The following is a 24,392-nucleotide window of genomic DNA, read 5'->3' as shown; positions in this document are numbered from 1 at the left end:
GCGCCTAACTAAAGGACTAGCTGATTAGGCCACCACTGTCCCAAAGCATCCTGCCAAGGTTCAATGAGGTGTACTGGCTTATAGGATAAAGGTAAAAATTATAATGTACGTCACTGATGTTAGATGAGGCAAAGGCAACTGAAACAAGACAGGAACATTACAGTCAAGCATGTCTCATTGTTTTCCTGTGTGAGCAATCTGTTTCAATTTTATGACGCACGCACGCAAACATTGCATGTACGAAAAAAGTGCCAAAATTACTATCACTACTCAAAATAGAATGAACAACCCACACTCACTTCCATCAACAAAGTCCACAGCTTCCAGATTAGATAATGCAAAGGTCACTGCTGCGTAAAATGTCTTGGCAGCAGTACACATGCCTCTGTGACAAAGGAAATGATAACCAAAGCTTATCAGCTGGCCTTGGTTATCAGTGATAGGGCCCTTATGTTTACCCTTAGCAAAACATGTTGCTATATGCACCCACAGCAATGACTAAAAGCCGTTCTGAGCATGAACAAAACTGTTCCATACAAACCAACTTTCAGTTAAGGCTTCTTGCCGAAAGCCACATTATCAATGAACCCAGCCTTTCCTTAGTACCAAGCTTGCCTGACTCCAATAAATTCATCCACCAAAACCACTACTGAGTGCAGTCAGGGACAAAAGTCTCTGGACCACATGCCCCACTAACGAAGCCCACAGCTCTATTATTAGTTGCTGGCTGGAGACCCCACTTGTGGAGCTGAAAGAATAGAATTTTGACTTTAACCTCCACATGTGTGGCCTCTGGCCACCATGTCACATATAATAGGGAGTCTGAAATAAAAGTATGAACGAAAGAGGTTTGAAGAAGACGACGAGGATGGCGATAAGAATGACGTGGATTAACCGAAGAATAAAGAAGGTGAAGACGAAGTATTCGGTGAGGTGGGAAGAGATGATTAGTGGAGAAGAAAAGAAGAAGAGGATGACGACAAGGATTACGTGGACTGACGCCAAGGCTATAAAAGCGGGAGGGAGAGCGAGGCACAGCGGGAAGAACAGAGAAGCAGAGGCTCCGGCAGGTCAGGGACACTCCGGTTGGAAGAGAGCGATGCCGGCTACTGCTCCGGTGAGCTCGCGTTCTACGGCTTCGCATTGTGGACTTCCTGCCGTTCCTGAGCCCATTTCGGGGAGCCAACGGAGGAGGCTACCACCTGCTACGGCCAGGGGTGTCTCCAGTGCTGTTGCCACCCATCCGGGTGGTGCCCTCAACGCACACATTACTGGCATCACCTCCACGGGCGCTTGGACCGGGAGCTTGTACGATGCAGCCAATGGTGCCAGCCTGAGCACGTCGGCCGGCACCTCGATGCCAGCTACTGGACCCATGCAACGCCGCATCCATACCGAACCAACCGTGAGCACAAACGCCGACCGCTAACAGCAGGACGCTAGTAGTAGACGCTAGTAGTAGACGCTAGAAGCAGCGTTCCCGGGTCGTGTGTATTGAAAGTCTTGGTGTTTTGTGTTAGTTTTGTTCGTTAGTTTTGTGTACTAGTGTGTGTCACGTAGGGTGTATTAAATGTGCATTTGTGTGGGTACACCTGTCGCCTAGTCCATTCTTTCGGTCCGAGTGTCCTCCGGGGAGATCCGTGACAAAGTTAAGAGGCGAGCTTGTGCCAGGATTCATTTCTTTGTTTCTTTTTGCTTTGTCTCGGATCTTTCTGATCTCTCGACGACAGAAAGTATGGATTTGGCAAAAATGTTAGAACTGGCGCTCAAGCTAGGGTTAAGCAAGGAAGAGGCGATGTGTCTCTGTGACGAGGAGGAGGAAGAGGCGAAAAGGCAGAGAGAGGAAAGGGCGCAAGCACGTGCAGACACTCGCGAAGCAGAAGAGTGGGAGGAGAAAAGAGCTTGCGAGGCAGAATAGCGAGAAGATAAAAGAGCTCACAAGGCAAAAGAGCGAGAGGCTAGAAGAGCTCGCGAGGCAGAAGAACAGGAGAAAAGAGGGATAGAACGGGAGAAGGAGTTTTTTTTGTGAAACAGGCGCATGTCGCAGGAAGATATGAGGAGATCACGGACAATGATCAGCGTTCCTTAGCGGGTACAGAATCTCCCAGACCAGCCAGAGTTTGTCCAAGAAACCTGATGGCTCCTTTTGATGACAAAAGAGATGATCTGAACGCATATCTGCAACGATTCGAGCGGATAGCTTTGGGGCAAGGCTGGGAGCGCAGTGAATGGGCCACGGCATTGAGCATGTGTTTAGTCGGGGAGGCGCTGAATGTGTTTGGGAGGATGCCTGCCGCTGATTCCATGGACTACAAGAAAGTCAAGAAGGCACTCCTCCAAAGATTCAGGCTTACGGCAGAGGGTTTTCGCGAGAGATTTCGCACCGAGAAACTTGAGGATTCTAAAACAGCTAAGCAGTTTTCCTGCAGGCTGACCAACTATTTTGACAGGTGGCTTGATATGTCAAACAGAGAAAAGAGTTTTAAAGGGGTGCGTGACAAGCTGGTGACAGAGCAGTTTTTAGCATGTTGCAGTCTAAAGCTGGCCCTATTCCTGAAAGATAGTTGTGCTCATTTGAAGAGTTTGCCGACACTGCAGACCAATTCTTTGAGGCTCAAGGGCTAAGAAATATGAGTAAGGCAAAGGAGGAAACACAAAAGGTCCTAAAGACAGGTGCAACAAAACCAAGAGCATATGGCGGTGCATCTAAGGTGCCAGTAAGGTGTTTCCTCTGTGGCAAGGTGGGTCACCGTGCAGTTGACTGTCGAACTAGTAGCGTTGCCCAAAAGAGACAGGTTGTGTGTCAAGGTTGTAAGAGGAGGGGTCATACTCTGGATGAGTGCCGATATAGAACGCAGGACCGAGCTGCATGCGTTGTCGACTCTCGGGTAGAACTTGTCACACCACCTGAAGTTCCACAGCTAAAAGGAGAGCAAACACCGCTGGAAAATGAGGCGGTGTGCGGAACACCGAAGTCGAAAGCAGCAATGCCAGTGGTGATTGGGCAAATGGGGATTGTCCTATATTGGTGCTTAGAGACAGCGAAGCCAACACAGTTTTGGTTCGGAGAAGCCTGGTGAAGGACGAGGATCTGACACGGGAAGCGTCGGCCGTCACTTTTGTAGATAGCACAGTGAGGTACATTCCTGAAGCCAGGATTTTAGTGTCCACGCCATATTATACTGAACGGGTAGTGGCAAAATGCATAGAGCAACCCATCTACGATCTCATCTTGGGAAACATTACGGGTGCAAGAAGTGTCGAGGGCCCCGACCCCGAGTGGAGGATGACTGACGTTGAAGAACACACAAAGGAAAGGCCCACGACAGCTCAGACAGGTGATGAGGCAGTCAGTTTCTCGTCGACAGTGGAGACAAGAGCTCAAGAGACAACCCGAGCAAAGTAGCGTCCGCTCTCTACTCCCATTATGATGTGTCTGAGCGTAACACCGGACGAAATTGCAATTAGGCAGAGAGAAGACCACAGCTTGAAAGCCTGCTTCGAAAGAGTCGGGGGGAAAAAGTGAGAAGAAAGAGGAGTCGTGCATCATTCGAATATCAATTGGTAAACAGTCTTCTGCACAGGGAGAGCATATTTAGCTAGCCAGGAAGGCGGGCCCAACAGCTGGTGTTACCGAAAGATATGAGAGAGACAGTGCAACGCTTAGGACATGACACCATTATGGCCGAACACCAGGGTGTTCAAGAAACGTTGTCTAGGACCACCGAGGAGTTCTTCTGGCCAGGTGTCCAGAGTGATGTTAAATGCTTTGTTCGCTCATGTGACGTGTGCCAGCGCACAGTTCCGAAGGGTAGAGTTGGTTCCGTACATCTGGGCAAGATGCCAGCCATCGACCTACGGTTTCAAAGCGTGGCTATTGACATTGTGGGGGTGGGATAAGGTACTAATAAACCCCAATTTCAATGAAGACAGAAGATAACGTTGCAGCGGACTCCATGAGTAGAGCCAATTAAACAGCTTTAGCTATCTCTGGGATGTATCTTTTTGTTGTTGTTGTGTGCTTTGACAACGGAGTGTGTTGTGGACATTAACATATGTATTAAGGACATCGTACGGACAATGGCAGTGGTGTGTTAATGTTCCGTAAGTGCAATTTGGTGTGCTTTTGGTGTGTGCTTGACGTCTGCGGTGTGTTGTGTGCTGGGTCCAGAATCGCCACAGAAGATGGTCGGTTGGCTGCAAGGCTTGAAGATGAGTATGATGTGAGCAGTTTTTCATGGAAAAACTCTTGAGAGAGGGGGGCCTTACTTAACTTTGTCACGGATCTTCCCGGAGAACACTCGGACACACGACCCGGAAACACTGCCACTAGTGTCTACTGCTAGCGTCCTACTGTTAGCGGCCGGCGTTTGTGCTCATGGTTGGTTTGGTGTGGCTGCGGCGTTGTATGGGTCCAGTAGCCGGCGTCGAGATGGCGTTCGACGTGCTCAGGCTGGCTTCGCTGGCAGCGTCGCTGGCTGCGTCGTACGAGCTCCCGGTCCAAGCTCCCGTGGAGGTGATGCCGGTGATGTTGGCGTTGGGGGCACCACCCGGATGGGTGGCAACAGTGCTGGAGACACCCTTGGCCGTAGCAGGTGGTAGCGTTCTCCATTGACTCCCCGGAACGGGCTCAGGAACGGCAGGAAGTCCACGGTGTGAAGCCGTAGAACTCGAGCTCACCAGAGCAGTAGCCGGCGTCGCCCTCTTCCAGCCGGAGCGTCCCTGACCTGCTGGAGCCTCCGCTTCTCTGTTCTTCCCCCCGTGCCTCGCTCTCCCTCCCACTTTTATAGCCTTGGCGTCAATCCACGTAATCCTTGTTGTCATCCTCTTCTTCTTCTCTTCTCCACTAATCATCACTTCCCACCTCACCAAATACTTCTTCATCTTTTTTATTCTTCGGTTAGTCCACGTCATTCTTATCACCATCCTCGTCATCTTCTTCAAACCTCTTTCGTTCATACTTTTATTTCAGACTCCCTATCATATGTGACACACTGGCTAATAATAGAGCTACGCACTTTCATGTGGTCCAGAGATATTTGTCCCCAACTGTACATAGCAAGGCTAACTGTGGTCCTCTATTTTCTATTTTTTTTAATGGTAGGCTGCTGACTTCAGCCTGTGCCTAAACAAGAAGCACTCGTTTAAATGAAGGAGATTCCCCACGTATTAAATGTTCTAATTGTTCATACGTTGCAGTTACAGCCCCATACACAAAGCATAATAATTGCAGAAAATGCGGCAGAAAAAATTGGAGAGAGCATTTAAGCTTCACCTCAAAGGTGCACTAAAAAGTAGGGGTGTGCAAATATTCGAAATATTGAATATGAATCGAATATGTTGGATATTCGATTCGTATTCGAGAATTTCCGAATATTCGAAAATTCCCGAATACTCTCCAGCGATCGTATAGACCTCCTGCATGTATGCAAACAAACGAGGTGGCGTTGCAGTCGCTAGCGGGCTCGCGGTAGGCAAAAGGCCAGGGGGTGGCGTCGCGGAGAGGTGTTGAGGGCTGGTTTTCAAGGCTTGTAGGCCTGTTCTCAGTTTCTGCGAATCACTGCAATGGTCGATGCTTTCAACTTAGTAATTTCTTGAAGTACACGAGCTCGCGTTGGCCACGTGCGACGTATTCAGAAAAATAGTTTGTCGCTGTGTATTGTATGTATGGTTAGTAGTAAACAGAAAGCGTTTATCCCGTTGATTTCTACGCTAGGCATTAAATAAGATAGGAAGTTTTTGACACTCTGCTCTAGCCAGAATGATTTTACGTCGGGACAGTAGTGAGAGGAAGTGCTGGCATTGTTTTGGCGGAGCAGATGTGAGCTAATCGTCTGCTGACATACATACGTATGTGTCGCGCTATGCAAAAAGTGGGGACAGCGTCGTGCCCTCATTCTCCTCTGTCTCACTTAAGCGCTGTTTTTAGATGCAGGATCACGCACCAGCCAGGCATACTTCTCTCTCCCCTCGTTAAACTGGTCGATTTGGTGAAAATTTTTTATCTCTGGAATTATTTTCTTTCTTAGCCCTGGAGTCTTCTGTTTCGTTATGAAACATTATAGCAAAATATTCAGTAGAAATTTATAAATTACGCTTTCTAGATGTGTGCTCGTCGAAAATTGAGGTAATTTCTTTGATTTCTTTGAGGCTTTGTTTGAGTTCAGTGCCGCATTTCTTTGACCAAAGCGCAAGCGAAGAGGCCAAAAACGAGGAAATAAACGTTAAGGTTCGTTTTCTGACCTTTCACATTTTCTGCGATTTGCATCACTCATACCTTCATAATTTCGTAACGCATTAAAATAGAATGACTCTATTTGTTGCAAACGATTCCTGAGACATTGAAGAGTCTAATAAATCTCTCGATTTTTTTTTCCTACATGCACAGTACTATGTTAGCTATTTTTGTAAAAAACGTTTTTATGTAAATATGCATGCATAAATACTGATCATCTAAAAAAAGAACTAATTGCGTCTCCATACAGAGCAGGGCGTTGTGAACATGCTGGCATAAAAAAATCTGTGCACTTTCTACTCAATTATTTAGGACCTTGGGGTGACTTGACGAGGGTGTTAATTATAATTACCCAAGAACTGCACCAGCTATAGCTAAAAATAAAACGCATTACTGAAACTAGCTTAGCAATTTCATATTTGCACCAAAATTAGTTACATATCACATGCATAGATAACGAAAACACTTTTCATTGCCGCGTCCCCTGTCAAACTCGCCACGTGTCTATTAGTAGCACGCCTGCAGCTGCTTCTTTCCAAACAAGCTTCGCTATCATGTACAACCTCATGAAACATGACACATGCATCATTCAATGAAAAAGCATGCGGCTTTTAGCACATTTAAGGTACGCTATTATAATTTATAAGTTTATAAATATTTTTTATAAATTGAGGCCTTCGGATAAACCGGGCATTTCTTCCGGTCCCTTCAACTCCAAATGAATGAGGTTTTACTAGTCATCATGTTATTTTTTGTTGCCAGTCTTGTCACTTTATGGATTTTGTTTTGCGTGACCTCATTACAGTTTAGGTACTGCTATGCTGTCTAATCAAATAGTATGGATTTCTGTGCACATCATGTTTTCTTATACGGTACTGAGGCAGTCTAGTTTTGTTTATTTTAGTTGCAAAAACCATACACTATTTTGGAAAAAGTAAGGGCGACAAGATTTACTAGTTAATTTTCTGAAATTTATTTTTGTACTGAACAGATATTCGAAGCCATTTTTTCCTTCATATCCGTATTCAATTCGTATTCGAAAATTTCAATATTCGCACGCCCCTACTAAAAAGCAATCTGAAATCGTCTTTTTACCGCGGGAGCTCGATCCACACTCTCCGAGCATTCTTAGAAACCTCGAATTATTGTCCTGTGTTCCGGCTACCGGCTCCCGCCTTTTTTTTTTTTAACTCGCCCCCAAAAAGAGGAGGAGTCAGCCAACGTGTGGAGTTCCTTCCAGCCAGTAGTGTGGCGGCTTCACTTTCGCCTTTATTTTGTTTTTTAGGTTTCCATGAATAAATAGTTTCAGTTGCACACTACATAGCCGCAAATTAGGCCCCAAGAAATAAAAATACACGCGGACTCTTTGCTTTCGCCAATCACTAAGCCTCAATCCGCCGATGGCAGAGCGGCAAGCCGCCACGCGGCTGGCTGATTCCTCCTCGTTTCGGAGGAGAGTTAAAAAAAAAGGCGGGAGCCGGGATGTTTAATTCGATTTAATAGGAAAATCGCCCACACAGGACAATAATTCGAAGTTTCTAAGAATGCTTGGAGCATGCAGATCGAGTTCCCAGAGTAAAAAGATGAGGTCAGAATGCTCTTTAGAATTGGTCATTCTCTACTTAACATTCACTGATCCCTGGGAGTCTTCATCCCACTCATGACGCAGTGGTGCAGCAGTTAAGCGATGCACCACTGCCCTGGGATGGCAGGCGCTGCCACCGATGGTCCAAGTTGCTTTTCCAGCAACCTCTCTCGACCAATTGTTAATATAACTGCCGCCTGCCAGGGTGTGAAGTTTGCTCTCAATCCGGTGGGCAGGTTGCAATCACACCACAAGGTCACGTGACCTAGACGGCCCACCCGGGTTGCTTTCCCGAGTATTTTTCGTGGATTTGACAATCACGGTCAATGACGCTAACAACGACGACGGCAACGCCGGATTTTCTGCGACACGAGCTCCTCAATGCTATTGCGTTAAAATTTTAACTAACCAATTTTAATGACATTTTTTAACCAACATCAACATACCAAGAAAGAGCGTCAACTTCTACTAAAAGTTAAAAAAATTTTGACAAGAGTGGTCCTCAGTGCCCCTGTGCTTATTTATTTTTATTAATTATTTATTTAATAATACTACCAGTCTCATGGGAGATTATTTCAGGAAGGACACACAAATAAGTACAAAAATTGAAGCAAAGGGTTAAGGTGAAGAACATAAGTGCTCATCATTTACAATGAAAAAAAAAAGCCATACCTAATAAACCATAGATAAGATTTTAAACTTCACAGCTCCCTTCCTTCAAGGGGGGTCCCGGAGAAGACAAAGCACTCACCACATTTACTGCATGCTCAGGCCCCAAAAGGCCATCCAAGGTTGTTGAGGATAATGTGTTGCTATCAACTCGGAGCCTCTGCCGCCAGGGGCCTTCTGCACTCTTGCCAATGCCTGCACTTGCTGCAGCTGCAAGGAGGAGAGCATATGGGTTCACACAGCTGTCATTTATGAAGTCAGCAATGCCACTCGCATTTGCATTTTGCAGTGTGTGGTGTCGCAACAGAGGCATCAAGCCTCACTGCCTGCTGGCTGTTTTGTGGCAGTGATTAGGCCTAATGGCCTCATGGCACACACATAACCATGTGTTTTGTATTTGTCTGAGTTGTACAAAATTCTCTTGCACTAACTACTGGCCTATTTGGGCTCAACCACCGACCATAAGTTGGCTTATGATATTTTTCAATAAATAATTTAGCAATGGAGCTTGCCTAGTGTCTGGAATCTGCAAAAAACTGCAGTCGGCTGTGACAGAATTTTCATCACAGCGAGCGGAGCAGCCGATTTGAGAGGCTGACCCATCTGGGGAAATGAGAGATCCACCCCAGCTCCAAGCAGGGGCATTGGTTGCCTTGCAGTTCGCCAAAGCGTGTAGCTTCTCAAATTGGCTGCTCCGCTTGCTGCGACAAAAATTCTGCCGCAGCCAATTGCAGTTTTTTGTTGATTCCGGAAAATACAGGCAAGTTCTGATGTTACATTATATATAGAAAACGCAGACTGTCATAAGCTACTTTGTGGTCGGTGGTTGAGTACAAGTAGGCCAGTAATTTACGTAGCAGAATTTTTTCACAGCCTGGATAAGTAAATAAGGAACACAGTATTATGCGTGTGAATCAGTCCAATGCCAACTAGAGAAAAATAAGGCCTTCAAGTAGGCATTACACACTATGACGCACTAAATTTCATTCATGTGAGGCTAACAAAATGAAAGAAAAACTGGTAATGGCGCAAGAAACGGGGACACAGAAGGCACACAAAAGACAGGACTGACGCCTGACTGACAGGACTGGCGTCAGTCCTGTCTTTTGTGTGCCTTCTGTGTCCCCGTTTCTTGCGCCATTACCAGTTTTTCTTTCAACATGAACCAACTCACCCAAACTAGAGTTTTACTTAACAAAATGAGCCATGGTGAGCCATGGAGACTACTGACAAGTACTGTTTACATCATTGCCTGCACACTGCCCGACCTGCTAGCGCGCTAAGTGACGAGAAAGTGATTGTAGTAAGCACACAAACAATACAAACACTCACTCAACAAGATAGTAAAAAAAGCAGTTAAATGACTAAACAATACACAGAACAGTGCAAAATTCCACTTAGTTGGCTGCTAGATTCCACTGCAGGAAAAAAATGAATTAGCACTGGCATTTTTGTGGTGCAATATGCAACTGCGTGCTAGTGTGAACACACGCATACATAGCAAGTGGACAAGGGGGCTCAAAAATATTACTGCCTCACGAACACCGCGCATAACTGAAAATTGAGCACCTGCACTAAAATAGGGATAGCAAACAGAACTGTGCCACTCTCTTAAGTGGCAGCAAGGAGCACAACCAGGCTCAAAAAGTGCCCAAGCACCAAAAGGACGACTGGTGATGAGTGTGCAACAACAACAAAGCTTCAGTGACAGTGAAGCAAACAAAACTGCTCAAAAACAACGATTCACCACTCTTAAGCTACATCAGTGATGGCAAAGTGATGATTTTGATAGTGGTATGTTGATCATGTGAGCACAGAGCATTTTAATAATCTTTCCACTTGAGAATGCAATACGAATCAGGACCCCCCCACCCATGTGTCAATACTCCGATACCATTTCCCAACACGTTCACACTTGCCCAGAGAGTCTTGAAAGGGACAAATAAAATGGTGGGCAGCGACAATAAAATTAGTGACATGAAATGTTTCTCCCACAAAATGTTTTGCAACAACAGTGCTCTGAAGAAACAGCTTATCGCTGTCAGTCATTAGTACAAGGTCACAGTCAGCAATGTCGTGTAATGAGAGCTACTATGACTCATTCATCATAACTGCTACAAAAGACTGGACTGACATCATTGACGTCACCACTTCAGAAAGACTTCCCACGAATTCGCCATGTCTCTCCACTATTTTCTAAAGATCACAGAGCCACGGCAATACAAAAAAAGAAATGATGAGAGAAACCACAAGTCATTCATCGGTAATTCGAAGTTGTGTGCACAAAAATTGATGGACAGCTGAAACAGAATAGATCGAACCTGGCCACCGCACGACGTCCAGACTGACAACAGTGACAATGGCACGCGGCCAATGGTCCAAGTGCAAAAAGCAGTCATTTAGACACTGCACCCACAGGCACAACAGAACACACCTTCAGGACAGGAAGCCATGCTTTCCTGATGCCCACAACCACCATGAGGAAATGCTACACAAGAAAGGGATGCAGCTGTGATACACCGGAGCAACAACAAGGGCTGCATTTCTTCTTAGCATCCCATGCCACTTTGTTGCCCCGACAGCAACGAGAACCAAGGTGTCAGTGATAAACAGAAGCATGACTCATGCCAGCTGATTATCTTGGACAAGGTAAATAAACACAGTGCAAGCTGAAACAAAACGCTCGATAATTCGTGGTGGAGGTTCAGCAAAAAAACAAAAAGCTATGCAGCCAATAGCAAAATTACTCACAAAATGACCAGAAATAGCCAAGCATAAAACCAAGCAATCACAGGAGTTTTGTGATTTCTGCCAATCGTTCTCTGAGAGAAAAAGAAACAGGGAAAAGAAAGCCTGCATCAAGTACTCCATCAATCTTATCTCATATATGCATTGCAGATAAAGTGAAATCTTGCACAAATCCCTGGGACACAGATAACTAGAGAAAGGTCCCGGGACTTTCCAGCCTCATCAGACTTGTCTGTGGCAGGCACAAAGCTCATTTATAAAGAAGTGAAACAAACTGCTTTAATTGATGATATGGAGCTGTTGCAAAAGGTACTCCTTCAATATTACTCTAATGAAGCTAATCTTTTGTCTTATACTTCAACAAAAAATTTCTATTTTGAGCATACAAAAGATAAGAATGAAAAACATAGAGACAATGAAATTGTCTTAACACCCTTGCAAACACATTTTTTTCAAGAAATGATACCAGAACAATCAATTTTTTGTTGAAGGAATTGGTAAGTTGGTTGGTGTAAAGCATAAAAAACATGGTAAAAATTGTTTTTCTTTAATGTAGCAATCTTTATTACGCATATTTCCAATGTGGAAATCAGGTATATAAGTGCAACAAAGCATACAGGAACAGCTTCCAAAATAATAACTTTAAAAGTGACGAAATGTTTGTCACATTTACAAAATCACTCGGATCTTCCTATTCCAGGCTTTCACGAGTGTTCCAACGCTCAAAGCATGGAATCGCAAACAGTGCTTTCTTGCATGAGCTTTCCCGCACAAGGAGGTGCGGGAAGGGAGTTTATCAAATTAATTTTGCACCACTCACGGCTGCTCGCCACTGTGTCCTTTTTATCTTTCTGTTTCACTGCAAGGAAGGTGCTCGCTATCGCCGTCCTCACTTAAGGAATGAAACGAACTGTAATCATCAGTATCGCTCGAGTCGGTCGCATCGCCGCTCTCGTACTCAGCCATGTTCATTTGTGCACTGTCAAGTTTCACCGTCCAGGCCAAGCAAAAAGCAATCAGACCTTCAGTACCCCTGCTGCCATCTCTCAGCAACCCAAAAAATGCTTTGGACGAGCCCTAGTTGTCTTAAACCGTAATCGGAATGCCAGAAAGCACATGAGGAGCTGGACTCGTCATGAGCCAAAACTGACAGTTGGCTTATGATGAGCCTGGCTCATCCAAGTCCACTAGGGGGTTAATTTACGTACAGTCATGTTCCATACCCTATGCATTCTGAACAATGATCATATGCAGCCTGTGACAAAGAACCAATATTCATGCACATTCACAGCTGCCATGTCACTCCTATGAAATTTACGACATCTAGCAAGCATATGGAGTCACCGCATGAAGTCAAGTAAGCTATGCTCATCGGCCCAATTTTCTAAACCTTTTCCACTGCGTTTTCCACTATATATTTTACTGCTTACATTGCAGAAGAGGTGGCAACCAATAACCCTTTCAGTCCCAATTAGTAGTAGCCATATATTAACATTTCAATTTAGATAAATGGTACCACTGCACAACACAGTCACCTCAAAATGCTTATTTCAATATTCTGCCTTTCCCTCCGAGAGGGAAAAAACACAGAACAATAGTCACAGCAAGGTATAACATGGCTTAGTTAATGATAAATTTACGAGTCAAATTCAGACCTCTTATGTTTGTGATTATCAGTCATTTTGTACCTGTCAAACCATTAAATTTACTTCGTGCACTTTTTCCTCCCACACATGTCCTGAGACAAACAGCAGCTACAGCAATGCAACGCAATGTCATCTACAGTGTGCGCGACAACTCAGATCCATTTTCCCTCTCCACCACTTTCAAGCCAGGCTGCAATCACGTAAACCAAACAGCGCACCAGCAATAATTGCTTCGGCTTTAATCTCCCTTCCATCAACGGTGCACGCCATGTGAGTCAGTGCTCTAGCATCTTTTCAGCAGGCTTTGTGCCATGGGGTGCATCTGCAATGTAGCCCACGCTCATGCATGAGTCATGCACAGGTGCCCGTTGCCTCATTAGAAAGCCGCTGCCAGGCTGCAGCTTGCGTGGCATCAATCTGAGCCTGTGGCTGTTGTACTGGCCATGAATGAGTTCACCACTATATATGACACCTGTCGAGACATAGAAGAGGCCAGAAAGAGCGCGCTAGTGAGACCAATTTGCTCTGCAATACAAATGTTCTCTGGAGAATCAACACACGCCAGGTCACCTGCATAACTTTATGAAAAAAACTCCAACAACACAAGAAGAAAATTCATCCAACCAAGCAGGGATCCAGTGCAAGGCTGTATCAAAAGGTGGTAAAGCTTAGAATGAACTCCCACTGACATACAAATCACCTATACAAACTATATTTTTATCTTCTAATACGATAGCCTAGCATAACAGACACCAAATATTTGAGCCAATCATCATTCCAGCTTCCACAATGCCAGTAGCTACTCTCACTAACAGCCACCTCATTCTTATATCGTTTAATGTAGCAAAATGAAGCCTTTTTCAAAGAGCGACCGACATTCATGTTGCAAACAATATTTCCTCACCTTCACCGAGCTTTTTGAGTGTAACATAATCGCTATTGCAGTACTGATTTGATTCGTGGTGGCCTTGTCACCTCTGACTACAACTCTCACAGCAAACGCGCTTGCTTTATACAGGCATCAATTCACACCGCCTCATTTCTTTGTTGCTAAGAATGTCTGAGCTGAGGGTGTCACGCCCCCAAGACCCTGTGCCTATAGGTCCAAAACTATAAGCTGGAATAACCTTTACTGAGTCACAGTTGCTGCCACTCTCACATTTCTAATCATAACCATTACAGCAGCGATGCAAGTGCTTGACCATACTCCATCTCATAAGTTCCTTGCAGCACTATGGAAGGTAGAGACCTCCTCAGCCAATCAGGAGACCGTGTCAAATGTGTTCCTCCGCGACTTGTCGTCTGCTTGCGGCATACACAGATAAGGTTAGAGAAGAGTGTAAACCTACACTCTCTACATACCACAGGCATATGTATGCATGCTTATGTATGCTAAACACAAGCATTTTGTGGGATGTTGCATGTTTTGTCACATTTGCATTTTTAGTTCAGCATATGCAAACGAAGAACCGTTAAGTTCTGCACGATGCCGCCATCCGGTTGTTAGAACGGGAACCATTCTTGCCAACAAACCGACGCTCCTCTTCGGACTAAACCTGGCAGAATCGTCGCTCTAAATAAAAAAAAAAGGCCGCCACCCTCTGGAAGACGCTGAAGTAACGAGCGTTAGCTGTTTGGTTTACTAGACGAAGAAAGCTCGGCTACGCGTGCACGCACCCCGCCTAGCGGTGCGATCCTAGCGTCATCTATCAGAGAAATTATGACGCATGCACACGTCTACCGATTGTCAAGTTACACCCCCTCAAGATACGTACCAAACGAAATTTGCTTTGTTTGGGTGGTCAAGATGGGCATAGAATTCGGCTCACAGTGCGATATGGTAACGCTTCAATTAGTAATTGCATGTATACAATGTTTACCGAATATTTAACTGTGGCTTTATTTCTATACCACAAACCATAGGGTTTTATTTGCCTACCAAATACGGTATACAACTGCCCCCGGATGGGTACCTGTTGGAGTATATATAGCGGAACGAATGTATACATCTATAGCGGTCACGTAACAGGACAGTTTTCCTACCCGGTTTAAGATATTTTTTTGGTGAGGGGGGGGGGGGGGGGGGGGAGAAAGGAATGAGAGGGCACAACCAATTTTAATGGTCACCATCTTGGATTCGAGAAACCGAAAATATGCCGCCATTTCGTCCCCTGACGTCGTACTCGCGTAGTTCCACCTCTATCCACCATATTGGACCGTGACGTCATCATTGGCATGCGGCAGGTGGCTGTTTCTACAGTTCTATTGTAGATGGCACTACAAGTCTCAATGAGAGATGCGCTGCTTTCTAGTTGCCGCCACAGATGGCGCTTTGATCTCAGGGTGGTAGGACACCTCACGAAATCTCGAAACGTGATGAGTAGTTGCTGCCACAGATGGTGCTGTGATCAAGGGTGATAGCAGACCCCATGAAACCTCGAAACGTGATGAGTAAGAGCTAACACTCTTAAAAATAAAGCATACTTGTCACTCATCTCTTTTATTATTGATGGGACGAAGTGAAATCTCAGTGGCCCATTTACGGCTAGTGAACGTACTAAAACGGCAATATAATGACGAATTCAGTCCGAGGCGAGGGGTTCTGCTTGGAAGGGGACCACCATTTTGGAAGCAATGTTTTAATGCATGCAAAAGAGTCATGCACAGCAATCTGGGAAATTACGTATGTAACGCAAGCAAACATTAAGGCTCAATATAAAATAGAAATTTTGCACATGCGCACTTTAAATCAGACAATCCCATATGCCTATTTTGTACTGGCACTACATATTGCAGTGTCATAATATCCCCTGTGCACTCATCGCAGCTTTGGTAGTGTTGCAAGGATGCTTATTTCTGCCCAGCCACAGTACGCGAGTGATTCCTGATGTGATACAAAGGGGAGGGCTTTCATGCACTGCTGCATGCTTACACGCCTGCTTACATCTCCCTACACACTGTATCTACTTGCGTATAGGTTGAACTTCTTTTCAATATTGCGCTCTTCAATCTCTGCAGTCGACCAGTATGCAAATCACAGCCAAGGTGAGGTGCGAGCCAATCTATGAACTTGGAAAAGGAAGAGAATGATGCCAGTGATGTTACTGAGGAAAGCTTTGCATTCTGACTGCCTTTGAGCCTTCACAGACTACGACAGTTGCTGCCTCTGCTACTATGCAAAGGTTGTGCACACCCCCTTCTCTTTTAAGCACACCAGACAAAGGGTTCTCAGATAAGGCCAATATAATATAAGGACGAAGACATACCACGTCAACTGCGCACTTCTGAGGTACTCTCATAAAAAAGAAAATTTTCAGTGTCGCTCAGCTGCCGGTGAGTTGTGCCTACTGAATGTGGGTGACCATATTTGGCAGCGTTTAAGAGAGACACGCTCTTACACCCAGTCATGTAAAAAAAAACTGAGTGACAGGATGTGATTTCCATGCCTCGGAAAAAAGCATACTGGCAAAAGCAGTGGGAGCGCTTTTCCAGTAATGAGTTTATTGTGGTGCTGCTGCAGCTCCAGTATGTGGTGTGCTGTTCCAGCTGTTTTATTTACCCATTGCTGGGTTGGAGCTTCCGTTGGGCAACCAATATGACATTCTATTTTTTCTCTCTTTTCTGCTTACTGAAATTAAAGAGTTGGCCTATATGAAGTATACACCAATATAAGAGTAATTAAGATAACTATATCGTGTGTCCATGAGCTTTCCAAAAGGAAAAACCCTAGGTACTTGACACAGCTCACAAATAGCACGTTTCCTGGAAGGAACACCAGGTGTTCTCTCGAAATGTGCAGTATTTCTCACACCACTCAAATTACGGCAATTGTTTTAAGCCTGGCTAACATCCATAGTAGGTGGAACACATGAAGAGAGCTGCAATAAATATTAAAGATATGTTTTCTTCTCATGAATTGGAAGTTTTCTAGATCAGCATCTTCACAGACACTGCCTGGCGCATTTCATCTGTTGTGATAAATAGACTACTAACGAGCCGAATACAGCATAAAACCGGGGCCCTCTAGGTTCACATCAGGCAATTCCGTGGGCTAAGTGTGATGATTTCTTCAGAAAGGATTCACAGCTTTGAAGAAAAATAGAATTAATTTGGTGTGGTCTAAAATATCCATATATATACTTTAAAAGGCATTATAACTTGCTTTTTCAAGTTGTTCAGCATCAAAACTTCCCAAAAACAACAGTGCTCATCTAACGACAGTGCATATCTTTTAGTCACCAGCAATTTTTGTATTTTCTTTCTGAGCAAGAAGAAACGGCCACACATCACGGTCAACAATAATCAGCTGTCCGTTTCGTGACCTCCCGTGAAGTAGCTCTGGTGGCCACAAAACACCTCCACAATTAATATTTTGAAACGCTGCCGGCGTGGTCGGGTTCGAACCCAGGCACCCCGGATCAGTAGCCGAGCGTTCTAACCACTGAGCCACCACAACGGCACAATGCAAAGACACCCATGTGTTGTGCGATGTCAGTGCACCGTTAAAGATCCCCAGGTGGTCGAAATTATTCCCGAGACCTCCACCACAGCACCTCTTTCTTCCTTTCTTCTCTTAGTCCCACCTTTATCCCTTCCCTTATGGCACCCTTCAGGTGTCGCCGATATGTGAGACAGACACTGCGCAATTTCTTTTCTGCAAAAACCATTTTTCAATTACAATTTTGAGGTCACAGACCAACAGGAAAAAATAACCTGCATCAAGGTCCAACTATCTACCCCACACTTTTCTGTCAGAAGGCTGCACTGCTCTCCACAATCAAACCTTTCCTACGTTTTGCCTAAAGCTTGCAGAAGAAATTTGTGAAGCATATTAATCCACCTAACTCTTTATTTGAAGCCACAATTGCAAGGATGTCTGAAGTGACTTGCTTTCAGACAACCTGACATTATGCACCAAGAGAACAAGTGAGTGGCTACGGCTAGATGGTCACAGAAGCACCACATGAAGTACACAAACTGGTTCTTTGACAATGGCACATCTGCAGAAGATAAAGAGCAAGACAGCCAAAATTGTTGCACAACTGAAGTCTGAAAATTAAGACCAATCATGAAGCCTGGTCACACTGAAGCATCTGGATACAGTGCCTCAAATCTCAACTAGACCATCGGCACGCACAGAGGGAGGCAAGGAGGGTGCAAATTTTGTCCCCTGTTGTTCCCTACTACCCAGAAGACTCGAAGAGGCACTACTATGAACATCAGTCCCCTCTTATGGAGAGACCTGTGCATGCCTATGCATTAGACCACAGTTACCACCCGCATGAATGTTTTGGGAGGCAGCAGACAGGCTTCAACGGAACGACAAGGTGCAAAACTGTGAGCCGAAAACAACTGTCATGTTCTATGTAGTACGTGTACCACACTGCGTAATGTACCAACCCAGGCGTGGAGGAAGCAGTCGCTAAATGCACGTGCGAGGCCAAATGAGCAACACAAATGCTTTCCCATGCAAACAAGTCAGAGGTGGATGCAACATGGCAAGCTCTGATACCGCCACTGAAGTCACAGAGCGGTTTTCGAGTGGACGGCCAGTTAGTTCTCGAAGGCCGAGAACGGCATGTGTGCGCACAGCAGAATTTGCATACAGCCCTGACTATTGCAAGTCGTCGCTGGGAAAACAGACGCGTCACATCCCGCCTTGAACCGATACGGTGATGAACAAACGCTGTGGAACACTTGGCCAAGCGTGACAGCCCGGCGTCGAGCGCTCGTGAAGCGCGACAAGCTACGGTGACGACCGAGCGTGTCGCGAACCAACGAAGCCGCTGGCGGCCGCGGCGGTTTCCGGGCTTCCGTCTACGGCACTAATGCGCGACTGTAGCGGGCAGGCTCGCTGTGCTAAACTGCGGTCGGATGATTCGCTCTGCTTGGACACACGGTGCAACCACCTCGAAATTAACGCGTCGGGCTTCTTTATGCGGCCGTGTTTTCATCGCAAGAGAATGCACACACGTCACCGTAGTGCCGCACGGGACGTCGGCAGAATTACGCAGAAAAACAGGTGTCATCGACTCGGGCCAGCGCACCGCCGCGAGCCCGATCGTTAATGGAGCCTCGCCACATGAATCGGCCACTAGCGTATACACAACAGCTGCGCGCTGTGGCCGATAAGTATACACGGTCAGCGCGTGCATGCCACACGCAGGGACGAGCAGTCATTGTCTGCCACTGGCCTCGGCCAGACAAGCGAACATTAAAGGCGCTGCCCATAGAAAACAGCAGATAGACGGGAAGGCAGAGGCGAGACTTTCATTCAGGCGGTGGTGGAAAAGCGTGAGGGGAATGGGCCATCATATCTGAACGGCGAGACCAAGAGGAGGTCAAACGCGATGTAGAGGCGGTGCGGCTCGGAATCGATAGCTTTCTTTTCATTTTTTTTCCCCCGTCGCCTGTGGTGCCATCGAGGCGGGCTCATGCTGGTGCCTGCAGAGCGCACTGTGCATTACAACGCCGCTCCACTCGCGGCGCGACGAGGAACGCCGCAGGAGTCAAAACACGTCGCAAGGCTGGACCCACGGAAAGCTCACGCTAGACACATACAAATGTAGCGATCCCCTCTCCTCCTCTGCAACACCAGCCCCTCGAAGGTTTTGTGCTGTTTATGCCGCGCGCACTCGGCATGAGAGTTACAAAACGCGATGAAAAAAGAAATAATACCGAATGAGAGAAGTGTGCTAATGCCTTGCTCCCCTTTACCTACCACCCGCAGTAGAAAGCGCTGCAAGCAGAAACTGAGCTTTACTTACGCCTGGCGCCGACGATGAGGTAGCCGCATGCCAGCAATGACCACGCGCAGCGTAGCCGCGTAGCCTTCATCCTGTCTTCAACGGGCACATGATGCCGTATTGACAAACATCACACAGCAGCAGCACTACTGAGATTACATATCGCGAGCGAACACTCTCTGCAGCGACTCACTGCCGTCACTGCTTCGCGTGTCGCCTCCTCCTCCTCCGACCCCAACTCTGAGAGAAGCGCGCGTTGTCCTTTGGCGCCGCGCGCGCCGCCTGCCGCCAACGTTATTACCACGGCTTGCAAAGACAGAAGCGGGAGAGCGCGGCTTATGTTCAGCGTGCCGCTAGGGGCGCTGTCAACGATACAACGGCATTTACCCAAGGCATTGGGGTTTAAGGATAGTGAAGGGAAAGTAGATTTTAAGTGGGTAAAAGTAACTAAGCACAAGTTATACGATTGGTGACTAAAAGCAAGACAGGAGTAAAATTTCACAAGTCATGGCTAGGTGGGTTGAGCCACCGCCCGATTTAAAGGGCTCAGCCGTATTCATCCATCCATCCGGCGAAATAGAGCTTTAAATGACAGGTAAAAACACAGAAGGTAAAAACTGGATTTATTCAATGTAAAAGAAGCAGAGTCTAGAAATATGCCTAAATTTAAAACGCAGATCAGGAAGGAATCGTTCTATGATAACTATAGCGGCAGTGCCCTACTGTTTGAAGCTAGATCAGGGTGTCTAGAACGCGAAGCTACAAAAAATTTAAGCAAGATGATGGCACATGTGCAGTGTGTGGTACATCTGTAGAAAAATTGGCAGTGGCTTAACTCATCTAAGCCAGGATATAGAAAGCGAAAGCTGTTTCCGCAGATGACGAAGCAGTAGTCGTGGATGAGACCGAATCGTTTCTCCTGTTGTTCTTGTCGCACCTTCTCCGCGCCGCCTTGCGTCGTCGCTTTTCAAGCCTCTCTTCTCGCATTTCGGGAGTTTCCATCGCTATCCCTTCTTTATCCCTTCCTTGCTATCCTTTATCCCTTCCTTGACGGCGCGGTTCAGGTGTCCAATGATATATGATACAGATACTGCGCCATTTCCTTTCCCCCCAAAAAACCAATTATTATTATTCCATCGCTCGTTTAGCTCTCTCAGCTTCCTTTTTTACTACGTGTCCTTTCTTCACAGTAAGAGACGTCGGCAGGATGTGTATAGATTCGGCTTGTAGACGAGCGTAGCAAGCGCTCGCACTAAGCGTTGTTTCCTCATCCATGGCATAGCACTACAGAATCGCCGCAATTCTCAGCGCATACAGTATCGCGCATCTTTATCGTGAAGACTTCAAAAGTTTTTCTCGCATCAACCCTTAGCTTGTTTGCAGTAAAACTGAGCCCAGAGCTTGCACATTGTGGTAACTTTGTCTCGTAGCAAGTTTTACAACGATCCTGGCGAGTCTGGCTGCCCGCTGGCTGCCCGAAACCACCCAGCCAGAGAAAAACGAACGTGTTCTGGGCAGCCACCGGAAGTGCGCGGAGCAGCCGGAGAAAATCGAGCGCCTGGCGGCGCGCTCTGGCAGCCCGCGGGCTGCCAGAGGCGGATAATCGAAGAGGCCCGATGTTTACTTGATTCAACCGCGAATGATGCAAGTCTGTAATCGTCTGCGCTGAGATCGACGAACTGAAAGCCGCCAGAGGCGGACTGTCGCAAAGGGCGGCAGTGGCGCAATCAACTGACCTGCGCAGCTTGTAATGCTGACCTCGGCGCCGTTCGCGTCGTGGCGCTTTCCTATGCAAACAACAGATGACGCCACTAACGCCAATATCAAGCAAATTTGAGTATCATTCAGTGCATCAAAGCGGATAGAAAGCGCTGGGCTCTCGGCAAGGAAATGATTGTGCTCGGCGACTTCAACGGACACATCCAAGAGCTGGACAGGTACACCGATCGCAGTGGGGAGCTCCTGCAGACGCTGGCTCAAGACCTTTCACTGGAGGTCACTAATCTGCGGGCGGACTGCCAAGGTGCGTTCACGTGGTGTGCTCGGGGGAGTCGCACCAGCATAGACTATATGCTCTTGTTAGCAGGCGCCTGGCATACGACTTGACTTTACAACCTCCGCGAGGCGCAGTCCACCACAAGATCGCTGTCGGTCTCCCAAGCGCTTCCTGCACATGAAGACGTGCGAGGCTGTTGTAGAAGAATTCGAAGCAAGCCTGGCCCGCGAAGAGTACGCGGCATACGACCAATACGTGGCTGAAGTGCGTAGCATCATGGCAAGGGATAGGGCTCTGGCCCGTTCGAGAGGGGGACGTTCCAGAAAAAGGTGGTTGGATGATGAGGTGAAAGTTGCCTATAAAGAGCGAAGGCTCGCAAACCGCCATCACCGCTATGCTTTTAAGATGCTGACCACAGATGAGGCACTTGCAGCCTGGGGCATTTACCTCGAACGCAAGCACGAGATGCAAGCCATAACGCAGCGTAAGATTATCGAGGCAGATCGGCAGACGTTCGGAGAGATTAAGTCCGCTGGTAAAAAAGCAGCGGTCTAATTTTGGTCGTACGTAGCGTCTATGGACAGCAGAACACCAGACCCGCTGATCAGAGATGAAGAAACAGGAAAGACGGGCGATCTCTACCGCGTACTGACAGACCACATGAGGTAACTATACGCAACTGACGTCTTGCCATACGTCTTCGAAGGCGTGGAAATACCCTCACACCTCCGGGTGACAAACAGTGGACGGTTTCCAGTGGAGCGATAGACAGAGCCACTGTCAAAATCAGCGCGCGCACAGCCTGCTGTTTAGATGGCATCCCTGCTGGCCTCGTCAAGAGCCTCGGAGCCCCACTCAAGAAAACAAATGGCGAGTATCTTCGGTGACATTCTGGAAGGCGCACCGGTACCAGCAGACTGGCTCCGTGCAAGAGTGATACTGATTCCCAAGAGGGGTTGGGACAGCGGCCTTCTGCGGGACTACCGGCCTCTGACAGTGACAAGCGTAATGTGCAGTGTTTACGCAGGTGTTAAAAGTTTGGATTAGTGGCTGGGCGGAGCACAATTGGCATCTGATGGAGCTTCAAAATGGTTTTCGTCGAGACCGGCGGCTGGAAGATAATATTTTTGTCCTCTCCCAATGTATTGAGATTGTATTGAGGAAGCTCGTGGACTGACGTGCTGTTTTATGGACGTCGCGAAGGCGTATGACAGCGTACCACATGAGCCTCTAATGCAACGCCTCGAGTCATTGGAAATGTCCCCCACCTGGGTCGGCGTGCTTCGTCGCCTTTATGCACGCTGCACAGTAGTGGCCGCAGCTAGTGTGCGGCGTCAGCTCGGAGCCAGTGGTGGTAGAGAAGGGGTTGAGGCAGGGCTGCCCGTTGTCCCCTCTTCTGTATATGTTGTACGCTGCAGTGGTGGAGCGCAAGCTCTTGGATGCGCAGTTGGGGTTCACGCTAAGCTATATACATCAGCGGTGGTGTGAAGGACCGATGGATCTTGCCAGGCCTAGTCTTTGCCGATGATGTAGTGTTAATGATAGAGACAAATGCGGAGCTCCAGGCACTCATCAACGTATGTGCTGAAGCCATGGCACCACTTGAACTGAACTTCAGCGCAAAGAATTCGGCAGTGTTGTGTTTCTCAGCTCCGTCGGACACCGAGCAGCCAGTCCACTTACCTAACGGTGACGTCATCGAGATGGCAACGGAATACCGACACCTCGGCGCTAGGTTCAGCACGCAGCCAGAATATGCAGCAAGACTTGAGGAGCACTTGAAACAAGCTTCACAGCGAGCGGGAAACATACTGCGAAAGCGGTGCCTATGAGGCTGCAATCGCTTTGTTATTGTCCGCGAGCTGTGGAAAGCAGTTCGTGTGCCCGCACTGTCATTTGCGAACGCAGTGTTACATTCGGGCGCCCGCCCGTCTGTGCTGGCAGCGTCGTCAGCAAGGCTCACCTGCTGGAAACCAGCACTAAGCTTCTTCGGTCTGGTTCCGAGCCACGCGATAAGAATCGCTCCCATGTTCGAGTACCGAGAGCGTCGCCCAGGTGGATTCCGGGAACCAAGTAAGGGGAGCGAAGGCCCGCGGAAAGCCGCCGCAGGGAGCGCCGATCACCTGACAGCACCGAATGCGACTGCACTGTTTTGACTCTTGGCGAAGCGGAGGGGCCGCCGCAGGGATCGAGCGGCAGCTAATCCCCAATGGACGCGTGACTAAGCTATGGGAACCAATGTGGCCTCATTCCCGGAATACGGCAGCGAGCTGGCGGTCGTCGTCCCCTAATCTTCGCAGGCATGGCAAATGACGAAGCGACTTCTTTCGGCTGCTGGACTCGACCGTGCGATCTTGTCTGGGGCGTTGTTGCATTTGGGTTTCAAGCCCCAAGGGTAGCGTTGGCCTGGCGGCCTGGGGCAAAGCTGGAAACATCCGAAGGTCCCGGCAAAGGAAGAGTCGACTGGCAACAGAACAACTAGTTTATTCTGGCATCGCAAAAGAGCAGCCGGTCAGGGCGACCACGTTACTCGAAGGAAGGAATCGAAGGCTCTCGTTGGCGTCCGGGGCAGCCCCCTTTATACCCACGGAGTCGAGGGCAAGAGGGAACGGCTTGGGAAGAGTCATCCGATACGGCGACGCTTGAACATGTTCAGGCGTGACGGGCGCGTCCGCCAGGCCGGCGCCGGTCAGACCTCCTCGCCTCCCAGTTGGAGAGCTCCTCTCCCCGGCTGCCGCGCTTTGACAAGCGTGGGCAAAACAAGCAC

General features: G+C 47.4%; 1 protein-coding gene across 1 annotated transcript in view; it reads right to left on the bottom strand.

Annotated features, from left to right (window-relative positions):
* The window catches only part of LOC144128090 (tyrosine-protein phosphatase non-receptor type 7-like), a 55,093-nt gene extending 35,153 nt beyond the window's left edge, over positions 1–19,940 (bottom strand). The window contains exons 1-2 of the mRNA XM_077661164.1: positions 19,651–19,940; positions 8,572–8,699 (exon numbers count right to left, since the gene is read on the bottom strand). Coding sequence (XP_077517290.1) covers positions 8,572–8,699; positions 19,651–19,720 — 198 coding nt within the window. The 5' untranslated portion in view covers positions 19,721–19,940. The remainder of the gene's footprint in view (positions 1–8,571; positions 8,700–19,650) is intronic.
* Between the last annotated feature and the right edge of the window lie 4,452 nt (positions 19,941–24,392).

This window comes from Amblyomma americanum, chromosome 4, assembly GCF_052857255.1.
Source record: "Amblyomma americanum isolate KBUSLIRL-KWMA chromosome 4, ASM5285725v1, whole genome shotgun sequence".
NCBI lineage: Eukaryota > Metazoa > Arthropoda > Arachnida > Ixodida > Ixodidae > Amblyomma > Amblyomma americanum.
The sequence above is the reverse complement of the archived record's forward strand: the minus strand, read 5'-3'. Positions and strand labels throughout refer to the sequence as shown.